Raw genomic sequence first — 19,518 nt, forward strand, 5'->3', positions numbered from 1 at the left:
TGCCCTGTTGGCCCTCCTCCTCCCATTGGCATCTCCCATCCTGAGCGGGAGCTGGATGGAGCCTGCCTCGGGCAATCACCTCCTGCCTTCTTCTACCCCCACCGCCTGCCACGTTCAGCTGGCCCTGAACTACACAAGTCCTGGTACCCCGGCTACCTCTGTCAGTGCTGGCTTCGCCTCCCCACCTGGAGGATCAGTGCTTTGAGAACAGGGACCAACGTTTCTGTGCTGCATCCTCTGGAAGACCTAGAAAAGCTATGGAATATTTAGTGATTATTGATCTCAAACCTTTCCTGGCAGCAAAGGCCTCTAACCTGAGCTCACTCTAGGCAGTCACTGTCAGCAGGACGTTTCTGTCCTGACATCTGATCCTTACTTATTTAAAACTGCTATTCAACTACTGCCTTAGAGGAGGCTGAATCACATGGAATTTCTGACATTCCATTTTTTCAGATATTTTGACATCTTCAACGTACAAAAATGGCAAATTCATGCCGCCTAACCTGATACATCCAACTCACTGCTGCAAACACAACACCCGCCCAAGTGCACACGCTGAAAAAGCAAAACTGGGCGGAGATGTGTGGTAGTGAACCTGGTCAGCCATCTTCAGGGCTGTGAGTCCCATAACCTACAAAGAATATGGAGAAAAATAGCACAGATCTGAGTTGTGCCATTAAATACCTAAGGAAATATCAATATCAAAAGTAAGTTCCTGGAGTTCCCGTAGTGGCTCAGTGGTTAGCGAATCCAACTAGGAACCACGAGGTTGCGCGTTCAATCCCTGGTCTCACTGAGAGGGTTAAGGATTCGGCGTTGCTGTGAACTGTGGTGTAGGCCAGCAGCCGGCAGCTACAGCTCCGATTGGACCCCTAGCCTGGGAACCTCCATATGCTGCAGGTGCGGGCCTAGAAAAGACAAAAAAAAAAAAAGACCAAAAAAAAAAAGTAAGTTCCTGTTCTTGCCCTGAAATTTCTTTGGGATTCTATTCTTATCGTATGTGTTTAATCTTGTAAAATACTGGGACTCATTCTGGGAAGGGAGGGAAAAGAATGCTTCTGGAACCACCTACTAAAGGGAAGAGCTTCAAAAAAGTGGGGGAGGGGTGAGGGGTGCTGAGCTTGTGATACAGGCAAGACTTCGTTTTCTTAGCTTCGCTCTAAGAAAGCAGCCTGGGCCAGCCCCTGTGCGTCCCACAGGAATGTCTGATGAGTGACAATGCACAGCACACTTTGGTGACCAGGCTTCCCACAGGACACGGGTATTTATTCGGAGCTCGGATGAGCGATCTCCGGTGGGGGCCCACATGCAGGTCCTGGGATGGGCTAAGACAGTGAACCAGGATGCTTACGATGTTGTAAGAACTGCACTGGAGGCAGACTGTCTGGCTTAAAGGCAGCCCTACCGTCTGTGCACTCTGATCTTGGACAGACTCATTCACTCCTTCTACAAATATTTATGGAGCAGCGACTGGCCCCAGATGCCAGACTAGGGACTGGGAATTAAGTGGAGAGCAGGGCAGTCAAGCTGCTGAGCCTCTGTTTCCTCATCTGGAAAATGGGGATGTGAGAGCACCTAGCTAGCGCATGTGACGGCTGGAAGGAATCAGATAAAGTGAGCACGCAGAGCCCTGAGAACACCCCCTGCTGCCCTGTGAGAGCGCCACGACTGCCAGATGCCAGCACCACCGCCAGCATCATCACGGCGCTAAACTAAACTCAATGTCACCACCAAACCAACCTCAGATCAAAATAAGGCTCCAGATCTGGCCTCTGTTTCACTCAAAAATTCTTTAAGAAACGTGGTGGGAAGATGGCACACTCTGAAGACCATTACAGAAAGATGGAAAAATAGTCTTCATGGAATGTTAGGTAAAAACGTTATTTTTATTTTTTTTATCTTTATTTTTATTTTTTTGTCTTTTTGCCATTTCTTGGGCTGCTCCTGAGGCATATGGAGGTTCCCAGGCTAGGGGTCTAATCAGAGCTGTAGCCGCCAGCCTGCGCCAGAGCCACAGCAATGCAGGATCTGTGTCTGCGACCTACACCACAGCTCACGGCAACGCTGAATCCTTAACCCACTGAGCAAGGCCAGGGATCGAACTCGCAACCTCTTGGTTCCTAGTCAGATTTGTTAATCGCTGAGCCATGACGGGAACTCCCAAAAAGGTTATTTTTAAAAGATTCATAACAGTAGCAATAAACACTGTATATGGCGCTTACTATGTACTAGGCATTGTTTTAAGCTCTTCATATTTAGAAACAAGCTGAATTCCCCAAAGTCTATAAGGTATGTGATGTCATTATCCTTATTTTACAAATGATGAATGTGAGGCACAGAGATGTTAAGTAATTTGCTTAAGGCCACACAGCCAATAAGTTTCAGAGCCAGGATTTAAGCACAAGCTGGTTGGCTCTAGGGTTTGTGTTCCTGATGTATTTGTCTGCTGTGGCTCACGGGGGCAGTGTTCTGTGTGGTGGCTGGGTGGGTAGCAGGACAGGTACCATGGCAACAGAAAGGGGGTGCGGGGGCAGAGGTACTTCCTTCCCTGCGCTGTGCAGCTACTCATTTTGGTAGGGTGAGGACCAGGCTCCAGGCAAGTGCAGATGAGCATCAGTTCCACCCCTTGGTGTGTAACCAAGGGAACCAAAAACCATCCACACACAGACTCGCACACAAATGTTCACAGCAGCATTAACCACAATCGCCACCACATGGAAACAGTTCTGATGCCCACTGCTAATGAATGAATACACGAAATGTGGTCCATCCGTATGATGAAATACTATTCAGCAATAAAAAGGAATGAAGGATGGATACACGTTTACAGTATGGGGGAACCTTCCAATCTTCACGCTAAGTGAAAGATGTTAGTCACAAAAGGCCACATGTTGTACAGATATGAAACGTCCAGAACAGGCAAATCCACTGACACATGGTGGGCTCGTGGTTGCCAGCAGGAGTGACTGCCCACAGGTGCACGGGTTTCTCTGGGGGGAGGTGAAATGTTCTCAACTTAGTGGCTGGTGGTTGAATGAATGTTAATAAAAACCGGTGAACTGTAAACTTCATGGTACATGAATTCTATTTTTTGGAAGACTGTAAGAGCAACTGTGCTCCCCCATGAAAATCTCTGCGAGGAAAAGACTTGCTTTTTCTGTCCACTTTGACAACCAAGTTACACTAGGCCTGGCTCTAAACTGCTTCTCTATGTAGGTTTTAAAAAAATCCCAATATAAGAGTTCCCGTCGTGGCTCAGTGGAAATGAACCTAACATCTATGAGGACACAGGTTTGATCCCTGGCCTTGCTAAGTGGGTTAAGAATCTGGCGTTGTTGGAGTTCCCATCGTGGCGCAGTGGTTAACGAATCCGACTAGGAACCATGAGGTTGCGGGTTCGGTCTCTGCCCTTGCTCAGTGGGTTAACGATCCGGCGTTGCCGTGAGCTGTGGTGTAGGTTGCAGACGCGGCTTGGATCCCGTGTTGCTGTGGCTCTGGCGTAGGCCAATGGCTACAGCTCCGACTGGACCCCTAGCCTGGGAACCTCCATATGCCGCAGGAGCCGCCCAAAGAAATAGCAAAAGACAAAAAAAAAAAAAAAAGAATCTGGCGTTGCCGTGAGCTGTGACTTGGATCCCACGCTACTGTGGCTGTGGCGCAGGCCAGCAGCTATAGCTCCGATTTGACCCCTAGCCTGGGAACCTCCATATGCCACAGGGGCATCCCTAAAAGGACCAAAAAAATAAAAAAAAACAAATAAAATTAAAAATCCCAATATATAACTTTTGCCCACCAATTAAAACAAAAAACCTGAGAATCTCTGAAAACATCAAACTTTACAGGTATTATCTCATTCCCGATAATACATTAACTTGTGATCAATGACACAAAATTAAATCCATCGAGAAAGAAAAAATAAGGGACACTTTATTAATACGACGTTTCCCTTCAAAGTCAGTACTCGATGCATTTCATTTCCTACATCCCTTCCTTTGTAACTTCCCGTGGTGCCTAACTCAGCATCACCGTCAAGAGCCATCCTGCCTGGGCTGGAACCTGGCCTGTGTCACGTATGAGCAGGTAAGTTAACGGCTCTGTGCCCCAGCCTCCCTTCTTTAAAATGGGGATGGCAGGGAGCATACTTTCCTCAAACGGTGCTGAGGATTAAACACTGATGTGTATTTGCGGAGCGCTTAGAACAGCAAGCGGGACACGAGATGCGCTGTAAGCGCTGTGCACGTGAGCCTCGTGGGAGCTCAGAGCTCTACCACCAACAGGACTGTAGACGGCTGATATCCCTGATGTTCGTACAGTAAAGAGGGCACTGAGGGACTCCTGACTGCAAGCACGCCTTATAACGCATGCGATGTCAGAACCGTGCAGTCCGCTCAGAAACACGGGCTCGATAACCCCACAAAGTTTATTTACACGGCCCTGAAACGGCACACCCTCAAGGGGGACGCGTACATAATAGCCGAAGGCATCAGGGGCAAAGCGTGTGTCCATGTGCACGCAAACACTCAAAAATCAGAAATGCACAGGGAAAACTGACAGGCAATGCTAAAAATAATTTTAAATCAGGGGAGGGGTAACAGCCAAAAAAAAAAAAAAAAAGAGGCACTTTGGCTACTGGACAAATGCTGTGTGTTCCTCGCACAGAGCACTTCCCCCACCCACCACCTAATTGGATTTCTCTCTAAAAACCAATAAACAAGTAAAACTAATTGGAAAGGTCTGTCTCCACCACTGACTCCATTAGCCCAAGATGGTTCTCGGGTTTCTTTTCTGGAAATGGGATGCGGCTCTCAAGTAGAATGAAGAAGGGATTCATTTTTAAAACTGCTCTTCAGAGACAGCCTCTCACTCACCTCCTCCTCTGTGTCCCAGGCGATTTCATGTATGGTATGATCTATATGGGCTAGTTAGATTTTTCTCATTTGTCCTTAGGCAAAAGAGCACTCTTTATTTTAATAGGAAGAAATTTTGTCCTGGAAAAATAGCATGCAGAAACTAGTATCTAAAAGTGTGGAGTTCCCTAGCGGCTCAGCAGGTTGGGGGGGGTCCAGCGTTGTCACTGCTGTGGCATGGGTTCGATCCCTGGCTCCGGGAACTTCCACATGCCACAGCTGCGGCCAAAAATAAAAAAAAAAAACTAGGAGTTCTCATCGTGGCTCGGTGGTTAACAAATCCGACTAGGAAGCATGAGGTTGCAGGTTCAATCCCTGGCCTCGCTCAGTGGGTTAAGGATCTGGCGTTGCTGTGAGCTGTGGTATAGATTGCAGACATGGCTCAGATCTGGTGTGGCTGTGGCTGTGGTGTAGGCCAGTGGCTACAGCTCCGATTGGACCCCTAGCCTGGGAATCTCCATATGCCTCCGGTGTGGCCCTAGAAAAGACTAAATAAATAAATAAATAACTTCACAAGGTCAATTTTGACTCTGAGGCAAAGACAGGGTGAAGCAGCGCCTCCCTCCACCAGTTAAGGCCTTGATGTAAAGCAAGAACCGTTCTCATCTGGAACGTGCCAGGTTGTTAGCCAAGCAGAAAATCTCCAAAGCAACCTTAGAAATGCATCTCTATAAGCGATGAGCTTGCAATCTTATAAAATAAATTCAAGTTAAAAATTTATTGAACGTAAAATCTAAGCCCAAAGAATTCATCTATAAAAGATTGCTCCATGTCTCCAAGGAAGTCTTTGCAGGTAACTGAAACCTAGGTTGTACAAGGAGAATCTTGAGCTGTGAGTACCTAGGTCTTTGCCACTCAGGGACCAGGGGCACCAGAGAACAGGTCAGAAAGGCAAAATCCCCCATCCGCCCAGACCCACTGGATCCACGCCTGCATTTTAATACGATCCCCGATGCTCTGCACGAACCCTCGAGGCAGAGACACACTGGTCTAGACGCTCTCTCTCTGGTTACATCAAGACAAGGAACACAGTGATGCAATTAAATATTCTGCTTTCCTACAAGTACAGGCTTTTTTTGGGGGGGAGGCGGACAGGGACTCCAACTCTTACAACTAAAATGTGGCACACGGGGGCCACAAACCACCCTTAGCTGTCAACACGTTCTCAGAAAGGCTCAGAAACAACCCAAACAGGATGTGTGAGGTGCCTCCCCCCAGGCCAAAGTCACGGGGAGTGGACTCAGACAGGGAGCCTACCTGCAAAGCGCAGCGGCGCGTCTTTGTCCAGGGCGATCAGCGGGGGGTCGAGGAGCACGGCGCTGTCGCTCTCGGTGACTAAGCCGTGATACGTCGGCTCGAGCCATGGCTTGTGCTTGTTAACTGTGTTCAAAGACAGAAGGAGAAGGGCCAGGGGCCAAGTCAGAATGGTTATTTTCCACCCAACTGCTTTTGAGGACACACACCCACTTTTCAAACAATACAACTCTCGTGAGTCTGGGAGGCCACGCTTGTGGTTTTGTTGTTGTTGCTATAAGTTGGTATCAAGACCCAAATGGGATCAAATTCTAAATTCTAGAGTAGGTAATGAAGAAATTATCTGAGTTCAAAAATAAATACACTGTAACCAAAAACATGCAATAAACTGCTCTAGGAATTGAAAGAAAGGAAAAAGACCAGTGGTTATGGGCAGTATCTTAGACACACTCATGCCACCTCTGCTTTTTTCAGCCTATCCTAGAAAAGTTACAAATCAAAATATGGTATTTCTTGGATTACGAGATACAAATTACTATATATAAAATAGATAAACCACAAGGATATACTAGAGCACAGAGAAATAGAGCCATTATGTCATAATAGCTTTAAATGGAGTATAATCTATAAAAATGTTGAATCGCTATGTCGTACACCTGAAACTAACATAATATTGTAAATCAACTATACTTCAATTTTTCACGATACTTTTTTTTTTGTCTTTTTGCCATGTCTTGGGCCACTCCCGCGGCATATGGAGGTTCCCAGGCTAGGGGTCTAATCGGAGCCGTAGCCACCAGCCTACGCCAGAGCCACAGCAATGCGGGATCCGAGCCGCATCTGCGACCTACACCACAGCTCACGGCAATGCCGGATCGTTAACCCACTGAGCAAGGGCAGGGATCGAACCCGCAACCTCATGGTTCCTAGTCGGATTCGTTAACCACTGCACCACCACGGGAACTCCCTAACGATACTTCTTTACAACAATAACAGTACAATAAAATTACCTATTTAAAATTAGCATGCAGGAGTTCCCGTCGTGGCGCAGTGGTTAACGAATCCGACTAGGAACCATGAGGTTGCCGGTTCGGTCCCTGCCCTTGCTCAGTGGGTTAACAATCCGGCATTGCCGTGAGCTGTGGTGTAGGTTGCAGACGCGGCTCGGATCCCACGTTGTTGTGGCTCTGGCGTAGGCTGGTGGCTACAGCTCCGATTCAACCCCTAGCCTGGGAACCTCCATATGCCGCTGGAGCGGCCCAAGAAATAGCAACAACAACAACAACAAAAGACAAAAAGACAAAAAAAAAAAAGAAAAAAGAAAAAAAATAAAATTAGCATGCAAACACATAAAAGAAAGAGGCAAATAGACTTGAATATAAAAACACAAATATAAGGTATTAAAAGAAAACGAAACGTAAAGCTTGGGGAAAACCTGTCTGAAAACACAGGGTTCGACAATTGCCCCTTTGGGGTCAGGCCAGCCCGGGGCCGTGTCACCTGGAGCAGGTGACTGGCCTCGTGACCTCCATCCCCTCCTCTGTGAACCAGCCATGCCCCACAACCCCCAGGGGCTGGGGTGGATGGCTGGAGAAGTGGCGCTTCTTCTCAATTGGGCACGAGACAATCGGGGCACGAGAATGGCTACCTCTGTTTTTAAGGTAAGAACTGCTGGCCTGGCAGTCTGCTTCCCTGAGAAAATGCATTAGTAGCTTTGGTCCCTTTTGTTTTGCTCAGGGCTCCTGCCCCCTCTCCCCAGGGGTCTCTGCTAAGACTTCCCCAGCCCCTCCCCCGGGTTCCTGGATCCACCAGCCCATTTAGGCTCATCTCACACTTAGAACTCTTCCATTTTCCTTTCACTTTCTGAGTGTTGGAATTTCAACTCAGGGTATGTCTCTACCCCTTAATCATGGATGATGTGATTAAAAGGAACTTATGAAACTTTATTTCAAACTTAATCTCAGTGCCTATTTCTTTTTCCTATTATTATTCTTTTTGCGGGGGGTGGGGGGTGGCATCCCCAAGGCATGTAGAAGTTCCCAGGCCAGGGATCGAGTGGTGCCACAATAGTGGCCCAAGCCACTTCAGTGACAACACTGGATCCTTAACCCACTGCACCACAAGGGAACTATCCAGAGTCTCTTCCCTAAGGGTAAGTCAAACCAGGAGTATCTGAAACTAAATTTAAATGTTTCAGCATCTTTAGTACAATGTTACCGTGATGTGATACTTTTTTTTTTTTTTTTTTTGCCCTTATAGGACAACAGGAGGTGAGGCTCAGAAGCATCCCCCCTCACCTGCACTTACATGTGTGAAATTCTGAACCAACAGGCATGCGTGGGCCTAGGTTTGCATGCAGAAACAAGCTACCCTCTCTCGAATGAATGACGCCTCATTCTACACAAGCAGCATCCAAACCAACCGCAAATCCTTCCACCTTCACTATCAAAGTTAACCCAGACCCACGGGGCGCTGAGGAATGGCCATAGCATTTTGGTTTTGCAAGATGAAAAGAGTTCCAGGGGTTGGTTGTACAACAGCACAAATGAATGAACTCAACACTGCTCACACTTAAAAATGGTTATGATGGGAAATTTTATGTTATATGCAATGTGCGACATTTTTGAAAAATCCACACCCACAAAATAAACCCAGACACAGCCATTTCTCATCCTCTCTGCCGCCCACTTAGGCCTATTAAGAAAGCCTCATCCTTGCCTCCTATATGGACTCTTCCCAAAGCGGCCGTGGGATGCTTCTAACATAGGGGTGGTTCAAACCCTGTGCTCTCAGAACCAAAATTACTGAAGACCCCAAACAGCTTTGGCTCACGTGGGATCCATCCATTAGTAGTCACTGTACTGGAAATTAAAACCAAGAAAAATGTTAGTGTTTATTCATTCATCTTAAAAACACAAACCCACTGTAACTTAATTTTTTTTTTGTCTGTCTTTTTGCCTTTTCTAGGGCTGCTCCCGCAGCATATGGAGGTTCTCAGGCTAGGGGTCAAATGAGAGCTGTAGCCACCGGCCTACGCCACAGCCACAGCAATGCGAGATCTGAGCCGCGTCTGCAACATACACTACAGCTCACGGCAACACCAGATCCTTAACCCACTGAGCGAGGCCAGGGATTGAACCTGCAACCTCATGCTTCCTAGTCGGATTCATTAACCACTGAGCCTTCTTGGGAACTCCTTAAATATTTTAAGGAAAATCACTATTTGGGGGGGCCACACCCACAGCATACAGAAGTTCCCAGGCCAGAGTTCAAACCTGCGCCACAGTGGTGACCTGAGCCAAAAGTGACACCACCAGGTCCTTTAACCATGAGGCCACCTGGGAACTCAGAAAATAACCCCTTTTAAAGATAAATTCTACTAAGAAGGATGGCAATGTTTTACAATTTTACAAATCCCTTCAGGGCCTGGCTCAGTAGCAGGCAGGGGGGGCTCTCAGTACCACTGCTGCAGCCAACATGCTCCTGCGTTCGTACACATCCCACCGTCTCCAGAAAACTCTGTTGTACGCTCGAGAGAAAAGGAGGAAGAGGCCAATCCCGTCTCAGTCTCATTCAAAGAGCTCTGATCTCTCGAATGTCCTGACAAGGTCCCCCACTTCGTCCCCTCCTCCAACTAACGACAGCGTCCACGGCTCTGCCCTGCCCCACCTCCCTCCTCTTTCCTCTGTGACCCCCCACCCCCACCGCCAAGGGCAGTCAGCCTGGGACCTGGGGTTACTTCGTTCCTCTCAAGTCACTGGGGACAGCTCCTACACCCTCCTCACAGGCTGCTGTGTGACCAAACCAGGCATGTATAAGACACCCCGGACAGGGCCAGGCACTTAGCAGAGGCCACAAGGGGTTGTGCTGTTGTGACTTCTCCTCCTGCACGGACAGGTGCCAAAAGAGGTTCCCAGAGCATGGCCTTTTGGTGACTGACTGCTCATTCCCGCTACCCCTCAGGAACCATCTGGCGAGTATATAGGAACCACATGTGCAGTACAAATAAAATCAGCACCCTGGTGGCTCAGAGGGTTAAGGAGCTGGTGTCACGGCGGTGGCTCAGGTCCCTGCTATGGCTTGAGTGCAACCCCTGGCCTGGGAATTTCCAAATGCTGGAGGTGTAGCCAAAAGAAAAAAAAAAAAATCAGTGCCCCGGTTTATAAGTTTTCTCACAGAAAGGAAAGTTTTGGTGCTGAGAGCTGGGGGAGGAAAAAAAAAAGGTACAAGCTGGTGTTTTAGACACTGGAAAGATGTTTTTATTTTTCGTTTCTGGCAGGTGGATGATCCAAGCAAAGGCGATGAGAATCTGGAGACACTGCGAGCTTGAAAACACTGAGGGTCTGTCTGGAAAGGTGCGCCCGGCTTGGACTGGGCAGAGAACGGATGTGAAACCAAACCCAGGTCACAAAGACCAAAAGCTCAGTGCCTCGTCCGGAAAAACGTCTCCTCCCCCCACAAACACTGCTCCGGGGACAAAAGATTCGGTAAAGAGAATTCAGACGCTGTGGTCCATCTGCCCGTCTCCTTCAGAAGCACCCCCAGGCCAGTGGGGAGTCAGCTGGTGCTGTGCCCTGCAGGGTCATCTGACTGGCTGTGGCCTTTGATCAGAGAGGGTTGCAGCCAACACACTTTGCAGTCGGGTCGAATGTTTTACTATCTATCTACCTATCCATCTGTTTCTCTATTGCTTTTTAGGCCCACTCCCGCGGCACATGGAGGTTCCCAGGCTAGGGATCGAATTGGAGCTGTAGCCGCCAGCCTGCACCACAGCCACAGCAACGCAGGATCCGAGCCACGTCTGCGACCTACACCACAGCTCACGGCAACGCCGGATTCTCAACCCACTGAGCAAGGCCAGGGATAAAGTGTGTGTCCTCATGGATGCTAGTCAGACTCGTTAACCACTGAGCCCCGACGGGAACCCCGAATGTTTTACTTAATTGCTGAAACTCCCATCCTCTCCAGGTGTCTTATTAAAACTGTGCTATGGGATAGGCTGGAACACTGCCAGGAGGTGTAGCACTTAAACAGAGAAACAGGCCATTTTAAAGAAAGTACTCCAAAGCCTCCATTACTTGATAATAATTGCTCATTTTATCTTTAGTTTTTGGGCCACATCAGCAGCATGCAGAAGTTCCCAGGCCAGGGATCAAACCCACCCCACAGCAGTGAGCCGAGCTACAGCAGTGACAATGCTGAATCCTTAATCCACTGAGCCACCAGGGAACTCCTCTAACCTCTCATTTTATTTATTTATGTTTATTTTATGGCCACACCCATGGCATTGAAGTTCCCAGGCCAGGGGTTGAATCCAAGCTACAGCTGTGACCTACATTGCAGCCACAGCAATGCCAGATCCTTTAAACCCACGGTGCCCAGCTGGGGATCAAACCCACGCCTGCACAGCGACCCAAGCTGCTGCAGTTGGATTCTTATTCCATGGTGCCACAGTGGGAACTCCTAATCTATTTTAAAACACAGCGGTTACTCATGCAATTCACTATTAATAAAGGACTATTAACAGCCATATTCAATTTCAATTTTTTTATCATATTTAAGATTTTATTAACAAAATTATAAGCAGTAAAAACTGAAGGAGACTATTCCAGTATGTGAGCCCATAAAACTCATGGGACTCTAGCAAACAGGATTTACTTAACCCAGCAGGAAAGTAGAAATACCAGGCTAAGCAAACTGCAGAAAATCTGTGATGGATTTCTGCCCACCCTAATGGAAAGGCCTGCAGCTGAAAATGGCTAATGGTTCAAGGGGAATAATGACTGAACAGCTACCATCCCAGCTCTTTTATTCTCCCCCCCATGATTCTAATTTTATAATTCAAGATTTCTAAATTGCTCCTTAAGCTGGCAGGAGAATGAAGAGATTTGGCCAGTTCCGAAAGCTGAGCTTTTAAATATTTAATCAATGATATTTTCAATATTTCATCACATTCAATTGGCATTATAAAACATTTATGAACACAAGTGACTGATGTTTCTATAATCATTCCCCCCCCCAAGAAAATCAAAAATAAAGACAGGAGACTGCTGGCCAGAAGTCTAGAAGCAGGTCACCCATGTTCAAAGTCTTTACCAGATTCATTTCATCACATTCTGGATCATAAATAAGCCAACTAAGTTTTGAATGGCATAGCATTAAATCAAACCAGAGAATAGCAAGGCTAGCAATCAAACCTTCTCCGAGTGTAGGTTATATCTGGGGTATATCCCTATTATTTTAGGACCTGGCTAGTTTTTGAGGTTGTGGTAGATTTTAATCATTAGAAATTCCCACCAATTTAGAAATCAACATGAAAAGAATATAACAGTTCACTTCAGGGTTAACTTGAGATAGAAAACTTACATCTCGGAGTTCCCGTTGTGGCGCAGTGGTTAACGAATCCGACTAGGAACCATGAGGTTGGGGGTTCGGTCCCTGCCCTTGCTCAGTGGGTTAACGATCCGGCATTGCCGTGAGCTGTGGTGTAGGTTGCAGACACGGCTCGGATCCCTTGTTGCTGTGGCTCTGGTGTAGGCCGGTGGCTACAGCTCCGATTCAACCCCTAGCCTGGGAACCTCCATATGCCGTGGGAGCGGCCCAAGAAATAGCAACAACAACAACAAAAAGACAAAAGACAAAAAAAAAAAGAAAGAAAAGAAAACTTACATCTCCCTAGCACATCCCAGCTCCCTGGACTAAAAAGGGGATGGCCCCTTGTCCAAGTCACATAAGTCACAGCCCCAGGCAAGGTGAGGTGCACGGTGGCCTGGACATCAATCCAGCACCACCAACAATTCCTTTCTTATTTGGTTATACAGAGAAACCCACTGTTTTCAGAAACCACTGTTTGATGTGTGCCTCTCCTCATTCCAGGACCCCAGATTGGTCATACTGGGCCAACATTGACACCATAATAAATAATGACAGGAGACTACATTATAAGAGATTGGGAAGTTCCCTGGTGGTCTAGTGGTTAGGACTTGGTGCTTTCACCACTGTGGCCCAGGTTCAAATCCCTGGTCTAGATCCCACATCAAGCCATTGCATTCCATAGCCAAAAAAAGGAGGGGGGAGCAGGGGAGACAGACTGTAGACATTTCACTGGTAAATCCTACATGATGTGACACGTTTTGTTTGCAGACAGAATGTTTAACCTCAGTCCATCCAAAGAATCGGCAACTAAGGAACACCGCCACTAGGTGGCGACAGGTGCCTTGGATTCCAGACTTTGACTTAAAAATCCAGCTCTTTTCTGACCAAAGCAGCAGAACGTTCATCTTAGTAGGCCGTTTGTTAAAAATGATATGCATAGAAAAGTGTCTTAAATTATATGACTATAAAATCTCCAGCTGATTTTTTCTCAAAAACAATTTAGAAAATATTCATAATCCCCCAAAACATATTTGTACTTACAATTTTATAAAATATTAATATACGTATTATATTGAATATAAAAGGCATACATATGGTCTTTGGGACTCTCTAGGCATGGCGCCTGGTCATAAAGTCTTATTTAGCTCAGACCATGCCTGGTTCTTCACAGCAGCTTCACAGCAAAGGTCCTCACTTCATCACTGACTTGGCGTTTGAGCCAAGAGACCTTCCCTGAACACCTACTAGGCATGAGCGCGCTGCAAGGTGCTGGGCTCCTGGAGAACAAACATGTCCTTGACCCTCTACAGTCTAAATGATATGGCTTGAACCAAGGGCTTAGGAGATGGGCTGCTGAACAGTGCACCCGGGGCTGGGACGTCATCAGTGAGCAGACAGCAAGAGGAACAAGGAGCCACCCACCCAAATGTGGCCACGCCCCCGTCAGAGGGAAGGAGAACTCCGGAGGGTCTCCCAGTGGGAGCTCAACCTTCCACCCAGAAGGGACTGGAGTCACTTCTGCTAGAACTAGTCCCACGGCCCCATCCCAATTTCCTGGGGAGGGGAAGTGCAGGTCTAGCATGTGGCTGGAAAGGAGAGCTGGAAAACCTGAGGTCAGTTCTAGGGACCACCTAGAGAAACAAGAGGAGACCCCCACCCCCACCCCGCCACCAGGGATACCTCTAAAGGATAACAGGTTTCTCAGGTGTGAGGGGATATTTTAAACAGAAGAAAAATACATACAAGTGTTCTTCGAAAAACTAAAAATAGGGAGTTCCCGTTCTGGCACAGCAGAAACAAATCCGATTAGGAACTCATGAGGTTGTGGGTTCGATCCCTGCCTTCACTCGGTGAGTTAAGGATCCGGCATTGCCATGAGCTGTGGTGTAGGCCACAGATTCGGCTTGGATCCCACGTTGCTGTGGCTGTGGTGGACCCCTAGCCTGGGAACCTCCATATGCCTCCAGTGCAGCCCTGACAAGACAAAAAGCCAAGCAAAACAAAACAAAACCTAAAAATAGAATTACCATACTATCTAGCAATCCCACCCCTGGGCATATATCCAGACAAAATTTTAATTCAAAAAGATACATGCTGAGAGGTCCCTGGTGGCCTAGTGGTTAGGACTTGGCACTTTTTCACCAGTGCAGCCCGGGTTCAATCCCTGGTCTGGAAACTGAGATTCCACATCAATCCACTGCACGCCACGGCCAAAAGGAAAAAAAGATACATGCACCCCAATGTTCATAGTGGCACTATTTTTTTTTTTTTGGCTTTTTTTTGCTATTTCTTGGGCCGCTCTCACGGCATATGGAGGTTCCCAGGCTAGGGGTCGAATCAGAGCTGTAGCCGCCAGCCTACCCCAGAGCCACAAAAATGCAGGATCCAAGCCACGTCTGCAACCTACACCACAGCTTATGGCAATGCCAGATCCTTAACCCACTAAGCAAGGCCAGGCATTGAACCTGCAACCTCACGGTTCCTAGTTGGATTCATTAACCACTGCGCCATGACAGGAACTCCACAGTAGCACTATTTTCAATAACCAAGACACAGAAGCAACTTAAATGTCCATCATCAGATGAATGGATAAAGAACATGTGGTGTTCATATATACACACGATGGAACACTGGCCATAAAAAATGAAATAATGTGGAGTTCCCATTGTGGCTCAGCAGTAACGAACCCAACTAGTACCCATGAGGATGCAGGCTGGATCCCTGGCCTCGCTCAGTGGGTCAGGGATCCTGAGTTGCTGTGACCTGTGGTGTAGGCCGGCAGCTGCAGCTCTCATTCAACCCCTAGCCTGGGAACTTCCAAATCCTAAGGGTGTGGCCCTAAAGAGCAAAAACAAAAACAAAAAAAGGTGAAATAATGTCATCTGCAGCAAATAGAGATTATCATATTAAGTGAAGTCAAAGACATGTATCATGTGACAGGACACACAAGGGGCGGAAGAATGTAAAGAGGTTTTTCTCTTTAAAACGTTTTTTCGGGGAGTTCCCGTTGTGGCGCAGTGGTTAACGAATCCGACTAGGAACCATGAGGTTGCGGGTTCGGTCCCTGCCCTTGCTCAATGGGTTAACGATCCGGCGTTGCCGTGAGCTGTGGTGTAGGTTGCAGACGCAGCTCGGATCCCACGTTGCTGTGGCTCTGGCGTAGGCTGATGGCTACGGCTCCGATTAGACCCCTAGCCTGGGAATCTCCATATGCCGCGGGAGCGGCCCAAGAAATAGCAAAAAATAAAAAATAAAAAATAAATGGTACAAATGAACTTAAATTTACAAAACAGAAAGAGACTCACAGACACACCTATGGTTGCCACAGGGAAGGGGGTGGGGGGGATAAACTAGGAGCTTGGGATTAAAATGTACACGACTGTAAATAAAACAGATAACCAACGAGGACCTACTGTCAGCTCGGGGAACTATATTCAGTATCGTGTAATAGCCTATAATGGAAAAGAATATGAAAAAACATATAGATAGATATGCATCTATCTCCTTCTCTCTCTATATATATATGAATTGCTTTGCTGTATACCTGAAGCTAACACAGCACGGTAAATTAACTACACTTCATTTTTAAAAAATACATATAAAGTATAAAGGTAGAAAAATATCTGGTTCATCCTTGGACTAACAAGACTGACAAACACAAGCCTCTGGAGTATAAGGAGGTGCGGCCAGAGAGGGGCTGGGCTGTTCCTTAGGGAAGCGGTGAGCCGCCCTCTCTTGGGTTACACCAGGGCGCTCTTGCGATTCCTTGGAGAGCAAGAAGCTGTTAAGAGCTATAAACAGTGTGGTCTGGCAGAAATGGCAGAAACTTTGGGATTGAGCAGAACTCAGTTAATAAATGAATTCTGTTGCCCACTCGCTCTGCAACGAGGGGCAGGTGCCCACTCCTGCCTCATAAGTGGAGAAGGAGACCACCGGCCACAACCTTGTGCTGAGGATCAGAAAGGGCAGAAGTGAAAGGCCCGCCGCCCGGCCTGTCACAGGGCATCCAACAATTCCCTGCAGATAAGGAATCATAAGCAAGAGCTGTTTTAGACATAACTGAGGGCAGAAAGACCAGAGCTTGGGAGACTCAGCCCTGGCCTTCCCATCCTCATCTTCCGGAATACAACCCACAGCAAGAGGAAACCCCCAGGCCGCAGACCCTGACATCATCCCCTTTCTTTGGCAAAAGACAGAAGTAGTGTTATATATCTTGTGATGATACTGTTATGTGTAAAACAAAAAGCAAACAAACAAACAAAAAAACGGCTTTTAGTTTTTAACCAAAATAGGAAACGTCAATCAACCAAAGCAACACTGCATGAAATCAACCAACAGCAGCTCTCCTTTTCAGCTGAGGTTATTCCTGGGCATGAGTTTGGCTAATATAGCTAATATACTTGGCTAATCAGTTTCCTCTGATTCTGTAAAATACATTTTTAAAACTGCTCTTTGGAGTTCCCGTTGTGGCTCAGCAGTAACAAACCCGGCTAGTATCCATGAGGATGTAGGTTTGATCCCTGGCTCCACTCAGTGGGCGAAGGATCCAGCATTGCCGTGAGCTGTGGTGTAGGTCGAAGACGCAGCTCGGATCCTGAGTTGCTGTGGCTGTGGTGTAGGCTGGCAGCTGTAGCTCTGACTAGACCCCTAGCCTGGGAACTTCCATCTGCTTTGGGTGCAGCTAAAAAAAAAAAAAATTAAAAACAAAAAACCAAAAAAAACCCCAAAACCCCAAAAAACCTATTCATGTTTTTCTAATACTGAACTCTTCCACAGAGTCTCTAGACAAATTATAAGCAGGTTTAAGGGCCTTGTCATCAAAATCCCAAATAAATTTAATGTGCAAGTGTTTGAAAAAGCTGTATGTATTAGGTATGACGTTCTGAGCCAGATAATTTGTACGTGGGGGCTGCCCTGCGCACTGCAGGATGTTCGGCAGCACCCCTGGCCTCCATCCACTAAGCGCCAGGAGCACCTCCCTGGCCCTGACAACCAAAAACGTCTCCAGACGCCGCCAAGACCCCACCAGCTCCCCTACAGCCACTGACTAAGATCCACCTCGTTAAGGAAAACCAAGGTTGTCCATACCAAAATCATCTGAAGACTTCGAAAACAGCCAACTTTACAATTTGTGTGAATTACATCCATGCGAATTTTATCTTTAAAATAAAATCAGGCGTTCCCGTCATGGCTCAGTGGTAACAAACCCAACTAGTATCCATGAGGATGCCGGTTCCATCTCTGGCCAGCGTTGCTGTGAGCTGTGGTGTAGGCCGGCAGCGGCTGCTCCGATTCGACCCCTAGGCTGGGAACTTCCATATGCTGTGGGTACGTCCCTAAAAAATAAATACATAAAAACAGAATGAAATCGTATCTCAGTGTAAAATAAATTCTTAAATTAAGCAAAAGAGCCATTCATCTCCTTAATGGTACAGTGAAACGCAGCTTGTGTTTCTTTACTTTGCTCAGGACAAGCATTTCACCTGCCTTGAACATGCACGCCCTTATAAGTGGTGCCATCCTATAAGAGTAGAGCATGGTGACCTGCCCGTGGTACCCGTAGTTCCTCGTGTTGGGGAAGAAGATGCGTGTCACGAGGTGAGACCAGAGAGTAAGCAAGAGTGAAATGGGGAGGAGCCTTAGTGCCCTTCTCCCAAGTTCCAAATGCCGAGGTGGGAGGCAATGCAGACAGAAGCAAGGGAGAGATCTGATGGAGCGTGTGACCGAAGACAGGACGCTGTTTCCATCCTGGACCCAGTTAAGGAGGGAACACAGGGCTGGGAGAATCCAGGGAACGGAGCTTCTTTCTCTTCCCTTCCTTCTATCGGCATCCATCCATCCATCACCCACCCATCCATCATCCATCTATCTTTACTGAGCCCCAGGTAGTCTTCTAAGTGCTGAGAAACCGAGAATGAACAGACTCCTGACCCTCACGGAGTTTATGGTTGAGGGAAATATTCATTTGAAGCACATTCTGCAAGGGTATTTGCAAAGGCAGCAAAATCCCTCTATGATTCCAACTTTTCCCAGCTTAAAGTGGGCCTTCTCATATTCCTCCGATTCCAAACAAGTTTTTTTTTTTTTTAACTGTTGTAAAATACACAACACAAAATCTACCACCTTAAGCGTTTTTAAGTATATACCATTCCATGGCATTAAGTGCATTCCTCTCCAGAACTCTTTCCGTCCCACTAACTGGACCCCTCTCCTCATGAAACAGTCATTCTTCCTCATTCCAGCCCCCGGGAACTACCAGTCCACTTTCTGTCTCTTATGAACCTGTCTCCTCTGGGGACCTCAGATGAGCAGTTATTTGTCCTTTTCTAACTGCTTTGTTTCAGTTCGCATAATGTCCTCGAGGGTCACTGACCTTGTAGCACACGTCAGGATTCCTTTTAAGGCTGAATAATATCCCACTGTATGTACACGCCACACTTTCGTTTATCCACGCATCCATCCACAGACATGTGGTGCTGCAGGTGTGGCCATAAAAAGAAAAAAAATAGACCCTTGGGTTGCTGCCATCTTCTGGACATTATTAATTATACTGTCATGAACGTGGGCGAACAAATATCTTCTCGAGACCCTGCTTTCAATTATTTTGGCTACACACCCAGAAATGGGATGGATGGATCATACGGTCATTCTATTTTTTTATTTTTTGACAAACTGCCACACCGTTTTCCATGTGGCCACGGCTTTACATTCCCACCACCAATGCACAGAGTGCCCATTTCGCCACATCCATACCAACACTTGTTACTCCTGGGGTTTTGGTGGTGTTTTTTTTTTTTTGCTTTTCAGGGCCGCATCCAAGGCATATGGAGGTTCCCAGGCTAGGGGCTGAATTGGAGCCACAACTGCTGGCCTATGCCACAGCCAGAGCAATGTGGGATCCAAGCAACCCTGCGATCCACACCACAGCTCACAGCAACACCAGATCCCCCGACCCACTGAGCGAGGCCGGGGATCAAACCTG

At 47.2% G+C, this 19,518-nt stretch overlaps 1 protein-coding gene across 4 annotated transcripts in view; it reads right to left on the reverse strand.

Annotated features, from left to right (window-relative positions):
- Positions 1 to 19,518, reverse strand: part of CLSTN1 (calsyntenin 1) — an 81,806-nt gene that overhangs the window by 36,051 nt on the left and 26,237 nt on the right. For all 4 annotated transcript variants that reach the window (XM_047791670.1, XM_047791669.1, XM_047791665.1 and 1 more), the window contains exon 2: positions 6,165 to 6,287. In XM_047791670.1, coding sequence (XP_047647626.1) covers positions 6,165 to 6,287 — 123 coding nt within the window. The remainder of the gene's footprint in view (positions 1 to 6,164; positions 6,288 to 19,518) is intronic.

The sequence above is a fragment of the Phacochoerus africanus genome, chromosome 8 (assembly GCF_016906955.1).
Source record: "Phacochoerus africanus isolate WHEZ1 chromosome 8, ROS_Pafr_v1, whole genome shotgun sequence".
Lineage (NCBI taxonomy): Eukaryota > Metazoa > Chordata > Mammalia > Artiodactyla > Suidae > Phacochoerus > Phacochoerus africanus.